Source organism: Brachycentrus maculatus, unplaced genomic scaffold (assembly GCF_059751285.1).
Source record: "Brachycentrus maculatus isolate JH-2025_06_01 unplaced genomic scaffold, ASM5975128v1 h1tg000206l, whole genome shotgun sequence".
In the NCBI taxonomy this organism is placed as follows: domain Eukaryota; kingdom Metazoa; phylum Arthropoda; class Insecta; order Trichoptera; family Brachycentridae; genus Brachycentrus; species Brachycentrus maculatus.
Genome location: NW_028280957.1, coordinates 892,882 through 912,500, shown reverse-complemented (window position 1 = coordinate 912,500; position 19,619 = coordinate 892,882). Strand labels below are relative to the sequence as shown.

At 31.8% G+C, this 19,619-nt stretch overlaps 1 protein-coding gene across 1 annotated transcript in view; it reads right to left on the bottom strand.

The window, feature by feature from the left end:
- LOC148307155 (uncharacterized) overlaps positions 1-9,548 on the bottom strand; it is a 42,567-nt gene extending 33,019 nt beyond the window's left edge. The window contains exon 1 of the mRNA XM_088263857.1: positions 9,413-9,548. Within this exon, the coding sequence (XP_088119983.1) occupies positions 9,413-9,432 (20 nt within the window). The 5' untranslated portion in view covers positions 9,433-9,548. The remainder of the gene's footprint in view (positions 1-9,412) is intronic.
- Between the last annotated feature and the right edge of the window lie 10,071 nt (positions 9,549-19,619).

Genomic DNA, 19,619 nt, shown 5'->3' with positions numbered 1-19,619 from the left:
TTTCGTCGTTACCGACATCATCAGACTGGTGGGAGGCTATACAAATTGTTATGTTATATATAAAAAAGGGCAGGAGTTGATAACCATGATTTGATATAATTTTGTTGAGAAATTAATTTGATTATTTTAATTTTAATTTAATTTGAACAAAATTATATCAAATCATAGTCATCACCTCCTGCCTTGTTTTATATATATATAATATAACAATTTGTATAGCCTCCCACCAGTCTGATGATGTCGGTAACGACGAAACCCGGTCGCTGGTCAAATAAAAATAAAGTGGAAAAGCTAAAAATATTGGTTTTAACCTAATAATATATTAAAATTCAATTCCATCACGAAGTGTCAGTGGATAATATAAATCTATTAAAGAGTATATATGAAATTATTCATAGAACCACAACATGAAAACGAACCGCAAAAACTCACGTTTGGGGACCGTTGAAATCGAATAACTGTCATAATATATCGTAATCCGAAAGAAAACTAATTTTCAAAGGTAAAAATAAAATAATATATTCCTAGATATACTTTCATTGAGGAAATATTCAACGAATTACAACTCGTGACTTTCAAACAACTATACCTGCCCTAAAACAAACCTTGCTGTACGAGCGGCACAGCTCCCAGATAAACAACACAGTAATTACCAGTAATATACTACATATATGTATAACGTGGTAATATTTTTCTTTGTAAATTGGGTGTAAATAATATGTAAAGTGGGTGTATAATAATAAAATAAACAATGTGTTGCTTTGTAATTAAAGTTTATAATTAAAGTTTATTCTTAATTTATCTTTATAATATTTTTCTATCTATCTATCTGATTCTGACAGTTCAGAATATTATATTTTTTCTATCGGATGTCTTTTGTTTTATTCTGTGCGACGCATGCGACATCTGGTGGTAGAACTGTTTTATGTAGGTACTATTTGTAAGTACTTAATAAAATGTATAGGTAGGTACCTAAATATTTTATTACATATGTATATGAAATTATTCATAGAACCACAGCATGAAAACTAACCGCAGAAACTCACGTTTGGGGACCGTTGAAATCGAGTAACTGTCATACTATGTCGTAATAGGAAAGAAAACTAATTGTCAAAGGTAAAAATAAAATAATAAGTTCCTTGACAGACTCCCATTGAGGAAATATTCAACGAATTTCAACTCGTGCCCATACTCACCCTAAAACAATCCTTAGTCGCACTAATCACAACAAAACAGCTCCCACAAACCTCACATTTATCACCACTGTATGGATGTAATGTATACTACAGTACCTATGTGATATTATTCATAAAACTACAGGATCAAAACGAATCGCGGGAAGTCGTCAAACAAACGACAACAAAAATAAACATATCTTACGTTTGCCGTTGAAATCGAGCAACTGTCATATTATGTCGTAATCCTTTTTCACCTATATTTATATATTTATAAATATATATATATATATATATATATATATATATATATATATATATATATATATATATATATATATATATATATATAATATATATATATATATATATATATATATATATATATATATATATATATATATATATATATATATATATATATATATATATATATATATATATATATATATATATATATATATATATATATATATATATATATATATATATATATATATATATATATATATATATATATATATATATATATATATATATGTATATATATATATATGTATATAAATATATATATATATACATATATATATATATATATATATATATATATATATATATATATATATACGCTCGGCTACCGTTCTGGAGGTCCCGGGTTCGATTCCCAAGGGGGGTAAAATAAATACAAGTGATTTTTTCACTGTAATATTTATTCAATATCACCCTGGACTGGTACCTGAAGCGGAGGGCTGATCACCTTTCCTTCATGTGTAAACGATTAAGATAACTTGCGTTAATATGACACAGTGCCCTATGCACCATTGGGGTGCGGATAAGGGTTTATTATTATTATTATTATATATATATATATATATATATATATATATATATATATATATATATATTATATATATATATATATATATATATATATATAATATGAAGGTGAAGATTACCTAATTAAGACCTATTCTTTAGGGGTTGGTGTCACGACCGAACTGGATTGCTAAAATTTTGCTAAAATTCAGACAACCAACAAATACGTACGTAAAATCTACCAAAACTTTTAGTATATATGTATATATAAATATATATATATATATATATATATATATATATATATATATATATATATATATATATATATATATATATATATATATATATATATATATATATATATATATATATATATATATATATATATATATATATATATATATATATATATATATATATATATATAATATGAAGGTGAAGATTACCTAATTAAGACCTATTCTTTAGGGGTTGGTGTCACGACCGAACTGGATTGCTAAAATTTTGCTAAAATTCAGACAACCAACAAATACGTACGTAAAATCTACCAAAACTTTTAGTATTTATGTATATATAAATATATATACATATATATATATATATATATATATATATATATATATATATATATATATATATATATATATATATATATATATATATATATATATATATATTTATATATATATATATGTATATATATATATATATATATATATATATATATATATATATATATATATATATATATATATTGTATATATATATATATATAAATATATATATATATATATATATATATATATATATATATATATATATATATATATATATATATATATATTAATTAAAATGAAAAAATACAACAAAAATATATATATATATATATATTTATAGCCTAATGAGTGAGTGAGTGGATTTACTCTTCATGTTAAATGTTACTATAATTTAATGTAATTCATGAGTGAAAATTCTAGACAAAAACACTTGCTGTGTAAAAGAAAGAAATTTTCCGGCATAAAACATCTTATCATTGTATACTTCTATTCTATATTTTTTTAATATGGCATTAATATTGTGGAAAAATATGATAATATAAATACTAAAAATAAAACACTTGTTCAAGACCTCTTTTTAAGTTTAATTTACAAAATGTAAACATGCCTAATTTAAAAAACTACATATCCCTTCATCACCGGGAGAAAATTCAAACTCAAATTTTGTTTGTATTTTCACCTGCTGATGAGAACATCCGTAGTTCTCTAAACTAGTCGTTTTACATTAATAAACTCAAAAAGTTGTCTTATACAAGTGTTTTATTTTCATATTTAATATCTATGTGTTATTAAACTTGTTATCTCTAAACTAATGTGTAAAGGCAACTAGCCGTAACTCAAGTTGCGGCTGTTTGGCTTAACACGGCTCAAAGGATTCTATAACTAGCCTCTATCATAAACAATCACAAAATTTACTCCATCTCTTTTCATTATCCAAATAGCTGCAAAATTGTGTTAATTTGATACATGTTTTGGCAAAAAGCATTATTTAAAGTTAATCGTGTAACACTGCGTTTATATGACGCAGTGCCCTATGCACCATTGGGGTGCGGATAAGGGTTTTATTATATTATTATTATTAATTGTGTCGCCTACTTTCAAAATCCGCCAGATCCATGTAAGTCGATTTTACAAAAAATGCCAAATTCTCCGGGCAACATTTATGTTTAACAGATATGTCTATCTTTAGATAAAATATTATGAAATAGAGAATTTTCCCGTTTTTTAGAAAAATTTTCAGTATTAAAAAAAACACGAGACACAAACCGATAATGACGTCATATTAATTTTTGACCTATCCCCGCTCTCTGATTGGCCGATATGGGTCAGAAGGCAAGTACCATGAATATAGCGGAATTTGAAATACAACGCTGTTTTTAAGTATTTTTCGAAGGGTTTTCAAGTATGTAAATATTTTAAACAATAAAACCCGCAATCGGCATTTCGATAGAGTATTTATTTTAAAATCTTATCAAATTGGATCTGGCGGATTTCGAAAGTAGGCGACACAGCTATACACTCGTTTATCTCAAAACTACTGTTTTTATCTTGCGACTATTTGCCTTTGCACATTAGTAAAGGTCCCACAATTCGCTCACTCCTTTCAAGAACGTCATTAATCAAAAAACTTGATTTTTCAGGAGAACGTTTTTAAAGTTTAAAAATATAACACAATGTATTAAAAATAAATATCAAGCCGTTTATTGAACTTTTTACTGTGCAACAGATCTTTTTAGGTAAAATCTGAATGTTTTTTCTCCATTTAAAAAATGTTAAGGATATAAAAAAAAATATTAACCAATACCTTTTCTTCAAAATGCAAAAACAACATTTTCTCACCTGTAGCGGGTAAATATAAAATTAAAAATATGCCTTTTTTGCTGGGATATAGTACGTTTTCTGGGCATTCCGAAAATATGCATAACTAAAAATTGACGATTTTTGATTTATGACGTTCTTGAAAGGAGTGAGCGAATGTCTATGAAGGAGTTTAGCTAGGCCCCACTATGATTTCGTTTGCGAATGCATAATGACCATGACACTTTCTCATCCTCTCGATAGGATTGATAATCAATTGTCTCTTCTTAGTAATTAAGTACTCGACAATAGACGAGACATATTCATATTCTCATTCCGCCGCATCACATCAATAATGCTCCAATATTGAATTCATTCCGTTAATTGTGGAGGTCCTCACCAAAAAGTTACATTTCCAGAATTCATTCCGTTAATTGTGGAGATCCTCAGCAAAAAGTTACATTTCCAGAATTCATTCCGTTAATTGTGGAGGTCCTCACCAAAAAGTTACATTTCCAGAATTCATTCCGTTAATTGTGGAGATCCTCAGCAAAAAGTTACATTTCCAGAATTCATTCCGTTAATTGTGGAGGTCCTCACCAAAAAGTTACATTTCCAGAATTCATTCCGTTAATTGTGGAGATCCTCAGCAAAAAGTTACATTTCCAGAATTCATTCCGTTAATTGTGGAGATCCTCAGCAAAAAGTTACATTTCCAGAATTCATTCCGTTAATTGTGGAGGTCCTTACCAAAAAGTAACATTTCCAATATTGCACGAAAAAATCCTTCAAATGAAAATCTGTTCTGTTTACTGTATGCTGTAGAAATCTTAATTAATGTTGTGACAAAACATGACCAATAGTTAGATCCGATACCGCCCCGACGTTGGCCAGTACACAGACGCCTCCGCAACCCCATACAGCACAGCAGACAGACACGGAACAGTGCAAAGACATCTACAGAAAATGAAAATAAGATGTCGAAATGTAACAAAAATATAATAATAATAATAATAAAAACCTTATCCGCACCCCAATGGTGCATAGGGCACTGCGTCATATAAACGCAGTGTTATCTTGATCGTTTACACATGAAGGAAAGGTGATCAGCCCTCCGCTTCAGGTACCAGTCCAGGGTAATATTGAATAAATATGACAGTGAAAAAAATCACTAATATTTATTTTACCCCCCTTGGGAATCGAACCCGGGACCTCCAGAACGGTAGCCGAGCATGCTGACCATTACACTACGGAGGCGGACAAAAACAAAAATATATCAATGCAAAAAATATTAAGAAGAGAAAGAAATATCGACATCCGGAGCATGTGTAAGACGGAGGATATCGTGAGGTGGGGACGACAACGAAGGCGATACTGGAATGATCATGTAAACAGAATGTCAGATGACAGACTTCCACGTATCGCCCTTCAAGGAAACCCTGAAGGACGCAGACCCCCAGGCAGGCCTCCGAAAAGGTGGTAAGACAGCTGGGAGTCAACATCCCAAGAGCTACAAGCGGAGGCACAAACAGATCCTTAGGATCTAGAAAAAAAAGAATAAGAAGAATAAAAAAATATTATGTTTATACCTATCCCTCTGAAAATTGAGCCAGGGACCTCGAGCGCAGTAGCCAAACGCTCTAACCCCTACACTATGGAGGCGGACATGGAACAATACAAGACTGGAGCAACACTAGATGATTTTGTGACATCACTGGTTGTTAAACAGTGCTGCAGATTCCATTACGGATCGCTTTGCCCCAATTCTGTAATGATCGATTCCGCGGCATGTGCGTGCTAGACTGCTTGTATCATGTGTAATATATTATAATATCAGGCATCGAACGGCAGTCATGTCCAATAAAGAATTATGGAAATTTTACAGCGCGCGAGCATGTTAACAAAGATGTTTCTTCGATGACATAATGCTTTGCCACATGAACGACAGTTACATACTAGAAAGAAATCTGGAAAGACTTCCAGACTGGTGCTATCTATCTAAACTCACAAAAATGCCAAATTATGAGATTCTATACTCTATCTAAACTCACAAAAATGCCGAATTATGAAATTCTATACTCTATCTAAACTCACAAAAATGCCAAATAATTAAATTCTATACTGTATCTAAACTCACAAAAATGCCGAATTATAAGATTCTATAAAAACAAGAAACCAATACTTTTGAATTACTCAATCAAACAAAGTATACCAATAATTGGTATTAGAAATAGAAGATATAGTGTAACCTTCGACACCAACCTCCGCTTTCTATCGCACATAAACAAAATAACCAACAAATGTATGAGAATGCTCGGTTTCATTAAAAGAACTACTAAAGACTTCGATAGCATAAATACACTCAAACTCCTGTATACAACGTTTGTAAAGGAGACAATTGGAAAAAAAGAATACACTAATAAAAATCATCACCATCAGCGAACACCGAGAGAGTGTGAAACACAACGTTTAAATTTATCTATGTATTATAACATGGAGAAGAAATGTCGAGAAAGTACAAACTTTAAGGTGGATAACACTATATTAAATAAATCTTACTCTTAAAATCATTGGCTAATATGTGAACCCGCGGAATTGGAGAGAACAAGCCATAATTCGCATTGTGTACAGATACAAACAGCAAATGCGATTTTTTGCTTAATACCTCTCCGACGCACGCTAATATTATATTATATTGAATTTTATATTTTAACCTTACACAAGCATCTATATTCTTCGGGGAATAACAGCAAACGAAAGACTTTCCATGAAATGTGAAGAAAAAAATTACTGCATTGGATTATTGCCTGAAATAATGGGTTACAGAGTCTTCTTTGAAATTCGCTGACTGAGGAATTCAAGTGATCATATTTAACCCTAGCTTACGGGACATTCGTAAAATTTACACTCGTAGAAATCAGACGCCGAACAAAAAATGTCGATATCGTGGGTCGTATTTCAAAGTCAAAGTGGCAATGGACAGGGAACCGACAGATTGACATCCAGAATCCTAAAATGGGACAAAAAAGAGGAGTAAGGCTGTCCAAATTTAAAACACAGTAAGGGACATTTTTTGTAGTACGTTTTTTTTGCATTTATGGACTAAGTAGACTCTACTTAGTCCGAAAAGGCAAAAAAAACGTACTACAAAAAAAATGTCCCTTACTGTGTTTTAAATTTGGACAGCCGAGTAGGTCAACACAAAAAGATGGACTGATGATGTGATTCCTGTCGCCGGCAAAAATTGGACAAGAGCGAACTAAGAAAGAGAAGCATGGAAAAGCATAGAATAGGCCTACATCAAGAAGAATATTAAGGGATACGATCGTGAATAGCTCCGTACATGCGTTAGTTTATGGTACCAAGAGCAGTAGAACCATGACCATATATCATCACTGAACTTATTGTTATCAGATACACGTGATTCCATACAATGTCCAATAACCATGCATCATAATAAACAACAGATGAACGTTCAATTAACTAAATTGTTGAAATCATAAATCTTTTCCGCGCTGGCGAATTATTTCAACTCAGACATATTTACTTTCTTAAAACAAATATTTAAATTTATATAATTTACGTACCCTTTAAATAAATATGTGGGTATTTAAAAACGTGAAATGCAGTTAAAATAACCAGTTTCTTAACATCTAAGGAGTCGACTTTTGAGAGACATAAAAATATGTTTTTTACTGAATTTCACATCTCTAAATGCTTATATAAGAGTAGGTACTTAAACTGTACATTAAGGGGATATTTGCAAACACAGAATTCATTCTACCGGAGACCACCGGAGAGGTCACATGTCTGTTCACGCCCGATTTTTTTAAATAATGTATATTGGCTATTTTTTGTTTTTTACAATAATATAGAAAAAAATATATTTACTTATAAAGTTTTTTTACTTTTATCTTTTACTATTCTTTTCTTTTCAAAACCATATAATTATTTCGAAAAAAAAAATATTTTTCCAATGCCAAAACGCGATGGTGTTTTCAGAAAAAAAATCAATTTCGTAAAATGTTACCTGGATTTAGAGAAATATTAAGTTGTGGCTTAACGAATACTGGGCCTTAATAAAATTTTCAGTGTACTCATAAATTAATATACGTGATGTGTATATTTCATTCATTTATATATACAGGGTGTCCCATAATCCAACGTATTCCTTTTAACGGGTGTTAGGCCAGCTTATGACTCACCAAAAAATGAAAATATTACCGCAGTAAAAATGCCTTAGTTTTCTAGATATTTCCACTTTTATGAATTACCCTAACTTCTACTTCTTAGATCAGTTTTTTGAGTGCCAATCTTTCAATTTTTCATATTTTAGGATTCTAATTTACGTTTTACAATACTGAATAACCATTTTATTGATAACAGTCCAAAATATTACCAATATTGGCTTGCCTTGGCGGAAAAATATTAATGCCCAGTCAATGATTTTAAAATAAATCTTTAGGTAACTTTGACTCTTTACCCTGAAAAAATTATATGACGCTAACCTGGCAAGTTTTGTTCGCCCCCGTAGTGTAATGGTCACGCTTGGCTACCATTCTGGAGGTCCCGGGTTCGATTCCCAGGGGGGGTCAAATAAATATAAGTGATATTAACACTGAAATATTTATTCAATATTACCATGGAATGGTACCTGAAGCGGAGGGCTGATCACCTTTCCTTCATGTGTAAATGATTGAGATAACACTGCGTTTATATGAAGCAGTGCCCTATGCACCATTGGGGTGCGGATAAGGGTTTTATTATTATTATTAACCTGGCAAGTTATTTTTAAAAGTTGTTAATTTTATATTTTAAATGTCATTTAAAAAACAGTATAACATTTACTATGTTTTACTTTAGAAAAAAGATGCAAAATGAGCTGATTTTATAATTATTTCATTCATTAGCAATTCCGATGTAAACAATTGCTTTGGTTTAGTAAAGTGAAAAGTGTTTATGTTAAATTAAATATTTTTTGTGTTTTATTGTGTTATGTGTATATGTGTGTAATTATGAGTTATAAATATTAATACATATCGTATTATTAATATTTTTTCTTACCTTAAAAATCGAAGCACCATTTTCTAAACAATATTTCACTGTGTTGACACACTTCGAGTCATTAAACTTATATATTCCATTTATTATATTTTAATAAGTTTTGACAATTTTTAAGTATTTGGCAGTTTAGTTTATTCAGTCTTTTTTTTAACATAGACAAATCAGTACTATAGAACGGGGCTACTTGAACTTTGATGTGTTACTTGAGCCCAGTACAAAAATAAATAAATCTGTATTTGGCATACAATAATGAACGTATCGTGACAATAAGTGTCACCTGTCAGGGAAACAATGAATCATGTCGATACGTTCATTATTGTAGACCAAATACAGATTTAATTCCTTTTTTGTACTGGGCTCAAGTAACACATCAAAGTTCAAGTAGCCCCGTTCTACGGTACCTAATTTTATGAGGCATTTCAACGTCACATTTACAAACATAGATATATCTTTTACCAAAAGCTATTTACTAAATATGATAGGTTTGACCCAACCAGATAAAAAAATTTAAAAATAGGTTAGGTACCTTGAATTTTAATTTAATACCGCGCTTAAATTAAAAGCCGTAATTTTTATTTTCACAGTATGCTTTACATTTAGAACATTTTTTTTAAAACAGGTTAGGTACCATGAATACAAATTCACAAACGCGCGTAATTTGAAACCGATATTTTTCACAATCCATTATACAGCATATACTCGTACATATCACTCACTCCTTTCAACAACGGCATATATAAAAAAACTTGATTTTTCAGGAGATCGTTTTTAAAGATTAAAAATATAATAAAATGTAATAAAAATAAATATCAAGCCACTTATTGAACTTTTTACTGCGCAAAAGATATTTTTAGGTAAAACCTGAAGGTTTTTTTTCCTTTTGAAAAATATTTAGTTTATTTAAAAAAAATTAAACGATGCCTTTTCTTCAAAATACAAAAACGAAACGTTCTGCCCTGTAGCGGGTGTAAATATTAAGTTAAAAATATGCCGCTTTTGCTGGGATATAGTACATTTTCTGGGCATTCCGAAAACATGCACAAGTGAAAATTAACGGTTTTTGGGAGTAGGCGACACATATATAATATATTGTGTTACGGTTTTTCCATAAATCGTAGGACTAACTACCCTACCTTTACGCTATTTATTACGTCGTCATTCAACTCAAATTCAGTGCCCTAAGCACCCCTAAACACGAGCTAGAGAACGAATAATAAAATTGGGATTGATTTTTAAAGCTTTTGTTTCGTTAGTTTTATTTCAAGCGTATGACTGACTACCCAACCTTTACGTTATTTACAACGTCATCATTCAAATCTAGTGCCGTATGCACCACTAAACACGAACTACAAAACGAATATTTCAAATGTGATTGATTTTTAAAGCTTTTGTTTCGTTAGGTTTATTTCACTCGAAACGTAGGACTGACTACCCAACCTTTACGTTATTTACAACGTCATCACTCAAATCCAGTGCCCTATGCACCACTAAACACGAACTACAGAACGAATATGAAAATGTTGATTAATTTTTTGAGCTTTTTTTCCGTTCACGATCTCATTATACTTAATTAGAATCAGATAAAGGTTTTTGAACACAATTGCTTGTATAAGGTGTGGGGTATTCGCACGACTTCGGCACTTTTCTGTAGGTACGAGATGTTTATCAGATAGATTGAGTAGACAACAGAACATACCGCGAATAGACTCCAAGGGAAACTAATATTAAGATCGCCAACAGTAATGCCTACGAATTGACCAGTGGTCCAGAACCTTCCGCTCTGAACAATAAGAGAGATTAATATTATTTTTTGACATCTCATCAAAGATGAAGAAGAATATGGAAGTCTGGGCATTTACGGGGCTGATGACCGTCATAGGCTGGTTTAAGTGATCACTTTACACACGTGTAACATTCACCAATTCTACCCATCATTGACAACCACACTACTCAAATTCTTGTAAGTTCTATATATATGAACCAATTTAGAAACCTTGTTCTTGATACACTAGAACTTCACTAGAGACATCTATTGGTGAGATGTAAAGAAGCTTTTTTATTAAGCAGAAACTCTTATATTAGTATGTGAGATCCGAATCCTGGATTATATTCACACACATGAGAAACGCCAGAAAATACCATTTTGGACAAAGTGTTTGGACACACTCAAAATGTTGTAAAGAGAGATTAATTTTAGAGATTTTTTTTCTTTACTTTAAATTTTTTTGCATTACACAATATAATGTTAATATAAGTACTTTTTTATCTTTAAAAAAATCCCACAAAGGCGTGACCTGAGTGTAAGTATACATTATATTTAAGGGAATTGGCAATTGATATTATCAGAAATAAAATTAGAATAAAGTGCTAATTCTTCTCCGTCTTGTTCCTCATTGCTGAGGGTTGTGACCCTTGCAGAAGCCATGACTCTTCTCCAGTTATCCCTTGACTGCACTGCACGTAGCGCTCCAACCACCGAGGTGCCTGCTGCTGCCTTAACTCCATCGGTCCATCGTGTGGGGATCTTCCTCTCCCTCTCTTTCCCTCCAGGCTACCGATCACAACTAGTCGTTCCAGGCTATCCTCGTTGCCACACGTGTGCTAATATAAACTACAAAAATTAAGAGGAAATCATCTCAAAAGGCATACGATAGTACAAAATTTGTATTTAAAAAAAGACATTGTATTTATTCAATATTTACACTATCATTGGTTTGTGCTTCTATTGGTAATGCTGATGTTAATGGTTTGTAATAACTAGAATTTGAGTTATATGTCCGTGATTCCAATATTTTCGAATAACGAGAAAAATTTGCATCTATTGTAGTTTCGGATTTTGTTGTTGATTGGGTTTTATTCTTCTTCGTCCGCTCCTGGGAAGTGGAAGACCAGCTGTCTCTCCATAGTGTAGATGATCTTGCTGGGGGTCTGATACCACTTATGCTGCTGTCTGCTGCTATCCTCACCACTCGATCCGAGCTTGCTTTTCCCGCGTGATTTCTCCAGAAACGTCTTCTTTCTCTCCCCCATCGCACAACATCTTCGACATCGCAGATTTTTTCTTGTTTCAGAGTTTTGTACTCTGTCGCGTGTTAGGCCTGCAATGGGTCGTAGCGTCTTCATTTCGGATGTCCTAAGAAGGCTTTTTGTTCTCGCGGTGTCGGCTCTTGTTTCCGTGCCTCTCATCAACGGGTGAAAATACAAACTGTATTTGTGTCGGGTTGTGGTCCCGTGGTTAGTGTTAGCCCTGCAATGGGTCGTAGAGTCTTCATTTCGGTGGTTGTAAGAAGGCTTTTCGTTCTCGTTCTCATTTCGATTGGGTTTTGATTAACATTACTTACACAACGCGTTGTACCTAATTAACTAACTCACTGTTCATATATAGAGTCTGACGTATACATCTAAAACTACCACTATCTTATTTTATCTGAAATTTTGGTGGCTGGTACACAGACGCCTCCACAACGCAGACCAGTACTGTTGTGGATCAGAAGAGAAAATGTACAATTTATTTGTATTAAATTTTATTTTATTTTATAGGTTATGAATAAGAGTACTTAGTTACCTCTTTAGGGAAGAAGTTCGCTTTACAAACTTTATTTTAAATTGATATTATAATTAAACACACTAATCATACATAAGTATATTATATGATATTTTTTACATCAAAAGCATTGCAAACTTTGTGGTACGGTAATACATATAACACTTTTCTCATCGTTCACTTTGTGTAATATCATTTTAAAAATTTTAAGTTTTTAAGTGGTATTACACAAAGTCAACGAATGAATGATATAAACAAATTAATGATGAGAGTTTTATATTACATTATATTCTACATAGTTGTGAACCCCTGATATTAATTCCAATGAAGGGCGCCAGCTAGAGCGCCATCGCACTTCACACCAAATAGGAATTGGTAGACACCATAATGCAAATCAAAAATACTCGCGCAAGATGAGGTTCGTAGTTAAGACTTGATTTATGGGTCCTCCTTACCAATAATAGTCAATGCTCAGCAATACTTAGTGCCTACTTAAATATCACTAACTTTAAACATCGAAAAATATGGTTTTGTATACAGTATCGAACAGATTATTTGAAACAAAACTTTTTTATTGTATTTTCGTAAAGTTTTGTAAAATCTTTTATTTTTTAGTTATATCACATATTAATATTAAATATGATCTCATTTGGGCTCAATCAAAGATTTTACTCTTCTTGGCATCTATTATATAAGGTTTTGGCACGTGGATGCCATTGTTTCGTCTCGAAACCATACCTGAATTATGGACAAAATGAGCTTTTCCACCGTTCAATTTTGGAGAGCCGATTCATACAGATTGCCGATAGATTTTCAATAAGTTTTATGTCAGGCAAATTCTTGACCAGTCCAACACAGTTCATTGTGTTTGTATGAAAAATTTCGTCATTTTTTTGGATTTGTGGCAGCGGGTTAAATTCTGCTGAAATATTCCATTACCATTTGACCTTCGTTTTTGTATCTCTGGTAGTATCTTTTCCAGCAGGATTGGGTGATACTTCTCGCTATTCATCATCTCAGTCACTGAAAGAAGCAGCCCTGGTCCATAATACGAGGAACACCCACAAAACATTTTTTGGAGGTGTTTAAAATACAAAAAAAAAATTGTTTCAATTAATCTGTTCGATACTGTATATATGACCATTTTTTTGATATGATGATACACAGCGAGAAACAAACCTAACCATTTATTAATTAAAGTTTTACTCAGTAAATCTACTGTGATACGTGTTTTGTTTGAAAATGATGAGGAATGCATCGAAACACGTGTCACAATTAAGAAATAGTTGTATTTACTATGTAAAACTTAAATTATAAATGGATAGATTTTACCACAAAGTGACTGCCGAATCAATTAAGGAAATAATCAAATCTCTTTGGCCATCCAAGGATACTGAAGGACCTCTGCTTCGTGACCTACCATGATTCAGTATTTTGTATTTGTTTTCCCACATACTGAAAACATGCGAAAAAATCATAAGTGAAAATAAATGTATTAGAGATATCAATATGACAATAAAGTAACAAAATGTATCAGAATATATGAAAATAATAGGAAGTAATATGACAATTCTCAAATCTCAAATTGATTATGACAATGAACTAACATTGAGAGCAACGTAAGAATATACAAAACATGTCGCTCACTTCTTTTAACAACATCATATTAAAAATCGTCAACATGTTTTCGGAATGCCCAGAAAATGTACTACATCCCAGTAAAAGCGGCATATTTTTAACTTAATATTTACCCGCTACAGGGCAGAAAAGGTATTATTTAAAAATAAAAATGATTTATATATATATATATATATATATATATATATATATATATATATATATATATATATATATATATATATATATTTATATATATATATATATATATATATATATATTTATATATATATATATAAATATATATATATATATATATATATATTTTTATATATATATATATATATATATATATATATATATATATATATATATATATATATATATATATATATATATATATATATATATATATATATTCAGGTTTTACTTTAAAATATCTGTTGCACAGTAAAAAGTTCAATAAGTGGCTTGATATTTATTTTAAATAAATTTCATTATATTCTTAAACTTTAAAAACAATCTCCTGAAAAATCAAGTTTTTTGATAAATGACGTTGTTGAAAGGAGTGAGCGATGTGTAAGACCGATTGCCGCATTTGAGAATCAAATCTATTCTAAGAATTTCAGAAAAGAGGACAATGAGGTTAGAAAGAGCAAAAAAGGAACACATTTCGTTTCTGCTCAATAAAAAGCTTCTTTTTATCTCACCAATAGATGTCTCTAGTGAAGTTCTAGTGATTCAAGAACAAAGTTTCGAAGTTGGTTCATATATATATAGAACTTCCAAGAATTTGAGAAGTGATATCTATGGTTGATTTGAGTAAGCTTTTATTTAGCAAAGACCCCTTTATTAACCCTTAGATATACTGTTTCAAAATAATGGTCACGATCAATATACATTAATCGCAATTCCGCTAAATAATAATTGACTGTTAATATAATGACTTATTCATTCGCTTAATAATGAATGCCATCTGGAATTAGATCAGTCTACTAGGTATGAGTCACATCAAAACCATTAAATTAATTAACTTTAAACAATAATCTCGGCTCTAGGCAGTAAATGGTTGAATACGGAGATCGAACCCTTGACCCCGCGTGTCCTCGCGAGCGCTGCAACCACTGCGCCATTAGCTACTATGTAACTCACAAACAGAATAGAGATCTTACTTGGGACCATTCTGAGCATAATATGTAAATACCACTATTTAATACTATAAATAGTGGTATTTACTTAGTAAAACATACATAATATGATTTCTTGAAATTTCTGTCAGAATATGAAATACTTTTTCATATTATTTTTTGACATCTCATCAAAGATGAAGAAGAATATAAAAGTCTGGGCATTCGACCGTCATAGGCTGGTTTAAGTGATCACTTTGCACACGTGTAACATTCACCAATTCTACCCATGATTGACAACCACACTACTCAAATTCTTGGAACTTCTAAATATATTGTTCAAATTCGAAACATAGTGCTTGAATTACTAGATCTTCACTAGAGACATCTATTGGTGAGATGAAAAGAAGCTTTTTATTGAGCAGAAACTATTAGATTTGTGTGTGAGGTCCATATCCTGGATTACAATCACATACTATAGAAAATATCAATTGTGTAATATCAAATATCAAAACATCAAGTATTTGGACGCACTCAAAATGATGTTAATTTTTTATTTCGATTTTCTGTCATACATACATGATATGTTTAATGATATTCGTTTTGAAATTATATATTCAATTTTCTTCTTCATCTTTGATAACATGTCAAAAAATAAAATGATAAATAACTCCTGTAATTGGAGATAATCCAGATTTGAGAACAAGTATTTGGACACACTCAAAATGTTCCAAAACGAATAACACTGATTTCATCTTGTATGTTGTGAGTGGATCGTGACGAGTTTTCCTCGTTTTACTTTAATATTGATCCTCTAATATATTTTAAACAAGACCTCAATAGGTACATCTAACACCGTTAGTCATAAATCATTAATATGTAGTAATATTGTTGATTTCGACAGCTCAATGTCGTTCTTTGCGCAGGGATATTCAACAGGAAGAGAAACTTGAGAAATAATGTTATTCTGACATCAAACTTCCTTCCTGTTTGGGGGAAGCTTTTAAAACCACATCAGGCTTAGGAAATGCTTGGTAGGGTCGCTTTCGTGGCTCAGGTTGTTTGGTGTTCTTCCTTAGGACTTTGGGTTTGGGAGTGGGTATAGTTCGGCCTGTCGGTACGGGTGATTTCCTAATGGAGCCGGGGTCCCCTAGTATGGTTTTTTATGAGGTCAAGGGATCTTGCATCCCTTATGTCATCCCTTATATCCCTAGTAGGGTAACAAACCTTCATGTTGCTCGGCTGTCCAAACTTAAAACACAGTAAGGGACATTTTTGTAGTCCTTTTTGTACTTAGTAGATTCTACTTAGTCTGCTACAAAAAAAATGTCCCTTACTGTGTTTTAAGTTCGGATAGCCGTGCTGTCACCCTGGTCTTTAGAACATGATTGCGGATTGTACACACTAGTTAGTATTGACTTACATGCCCCGCTGACAGTGATAGGGACTTTGAAAGCATAAATATTTTTTTTTAAATCTTTGACTGCGAAAAACTTGCATGATTAAATCAATACCGATTATGATTTTTTAAAGGTTTTTTATGGTTGGGTCCGAATACAAACAGAGTATCTATACCGGACCTGGGAACATTTCGGGGGCTTTCAGAGGGGTGCTTCTATCCACCAAACAGATTTGAACTCAATTCTAGAATTAGGATCCGAAAGAATGGTGGATACTTGGGTGGGAAATTGAATTCCTGCCTGTATTAAGCTATTAAGTAAGTTCTCCTGCTCTGTTGTGAGAGGATAATGTATAGAATTCGCATCCTCTGTATCTTTTTTACATGGGAATTGAATTTATTATTACTTTGCTTATGATGTACAAGGTTTATAGATCATAAATGGATTTCTGTTTCTTCTAACTTAAAAAAATGTTTTATTTTAATCTGTGTTAGGAACGCGAGGGATAATCTAGTGTGGGCCAATCAGGATCTTGTCAGCATTTGCTCATTGCTGGGAGGAAACCACGTTGCACTCCTCAGGAGAAGGCGGACGTTGACTGTCGTCAACAGACCTTCCGTTCCACTAGAAGAGGGTTCGGTATTTTTTGTCTCCTATATCTTGTCCACATTCGCAATATGGTGATGTAACGCACTGTATCTTGAAGAGTTGCACAGGCAGTGACCAGACCTAAGGCCAGTTATATTGTTTTTTTTTTTATAAAATAAAACAACTTTGTTTTAAGCACTTTTTATTGGTACACTTTATCCAACCGGTTTCATACTATTTTTGGGCGATTCCATTCGGGGCTCACGAGTCATTTAGGGAGTTGACGTATTTGCTAAGCAATGCACAATAAAAACAACATTACACTTTATCCAACCGGTTTCATATTGTTTTTGGGCGATTCCATTTTACACTTTATCCAACCGGTTTCATATTGTTTTTGGGCGATTCCATTAGTAGCTCACGAGTCATTCGGAGTTGACGTATTTGCTAAGCAATGCACAATAAAAAAAAACATTTAGGAGTTTTTTTAATCATATTCTTTCAATTGTATTTTCACATGGTGAAAGGAGTGCGTGGAAGTTTTTGGTAAGGGAAGGGTAATTAAATTTGAGCATTTAAAAGTTTTAGAATTTAGTACATAAACCCTGATGATTTCAAGGTTCTTGTCGAAACCGGTTGGATAAAGTGTATCAATAAAAAGTAGTTAATAAAACAAAGTTGTTTTATTTTATAAAGTTTATAAAATGTGCCACAAAGTATCTGCGAAAAACATTCAAGAAAAGTTATATTGTTACTCACGTTCAAGAAGTCTCTTTTACACACATGCATCGCAGTAAATACGACCCGAACGGGAGCGATGGCGATGTTGGATATCCCTGCCCAACTGTTGAACACAAATTCCGATCCAATTCTTCGGCGGTACTGAAAATTTGACAGATCTTAAATCAATAATACGGACATCTCAATGTATGTAGGTGCTAATAAAAACAATCATTGCAAGCCTAGGTAACTTCAATCAAAATTCAACTCGTCTAGGCTTGCTCATACATCGCTCACTCCTTTCAGCAACGTCATAAAAAAAAACTATACATATATTGTTTAAGAAATAAATAAAATGAAAAAAAAGCGAAATTTCGAAGTGAACACCCCGTCAATCCGATGCGTTGTCCTATATCATCTTTGTATCAGAGAGAGAAAAGAAAGAAAAATAAAAAATAAAGAAAAGGCAGATAAGTATTAAAAAAGAAGTGAGACTTCTCAGTATGCTTTGGAAGACAAACAAGGGAGGATGCAAAATATAGAAAAATATTGAGTGATATCACTCACTCCTAAATCATAAGAACATCATAAATCAAAAAACTTGATTTTTCAGGAGATCGTTTTTAAAGTTTAAAAATATAATAAAATGTATTAAAAATAAATGTCAAGCCACTTGTTGAACTTTCCACTGTCCATAAGATTTTTTCAAGTAAAAACTGGTTGTTTTTTCTCCATTTGAAATATATTTAGTATATTTAAAAAAAAAATAAACGATACCTTTTCCTCAAAATGCAAAAACAACACTTTCTGCCCTGTAGCGGGTAAATATTAAGTTAAAAATGTGCCGCCTTTGCTGGGATATAGTACATTTTCTGCGCATTCCGAAAACATGCACAACTGAAAATTGACGATTTTTGATACATGACATTGTTGAAAGGAGTGAGCGACGTGTGTAAAAACTGACTCGGAAGTTTTCGAATATTTAGACTTCCATATTGTTCTTTGTCTATGTTGAGATGTCAAAAATGTAAAAATAACATTATTATTTATCTCAAAATAGATGAAGAAGAATATGAATGTAGTTGGTTTAAGTGATGACTATACACACGTGTAACATTCACCAATTGTACCCATGATTGATAACCACACTACTCAAATTATTGGAACTTCTTTATATATTGTTCAAATTCGAAACATAGTATTTTAATCAC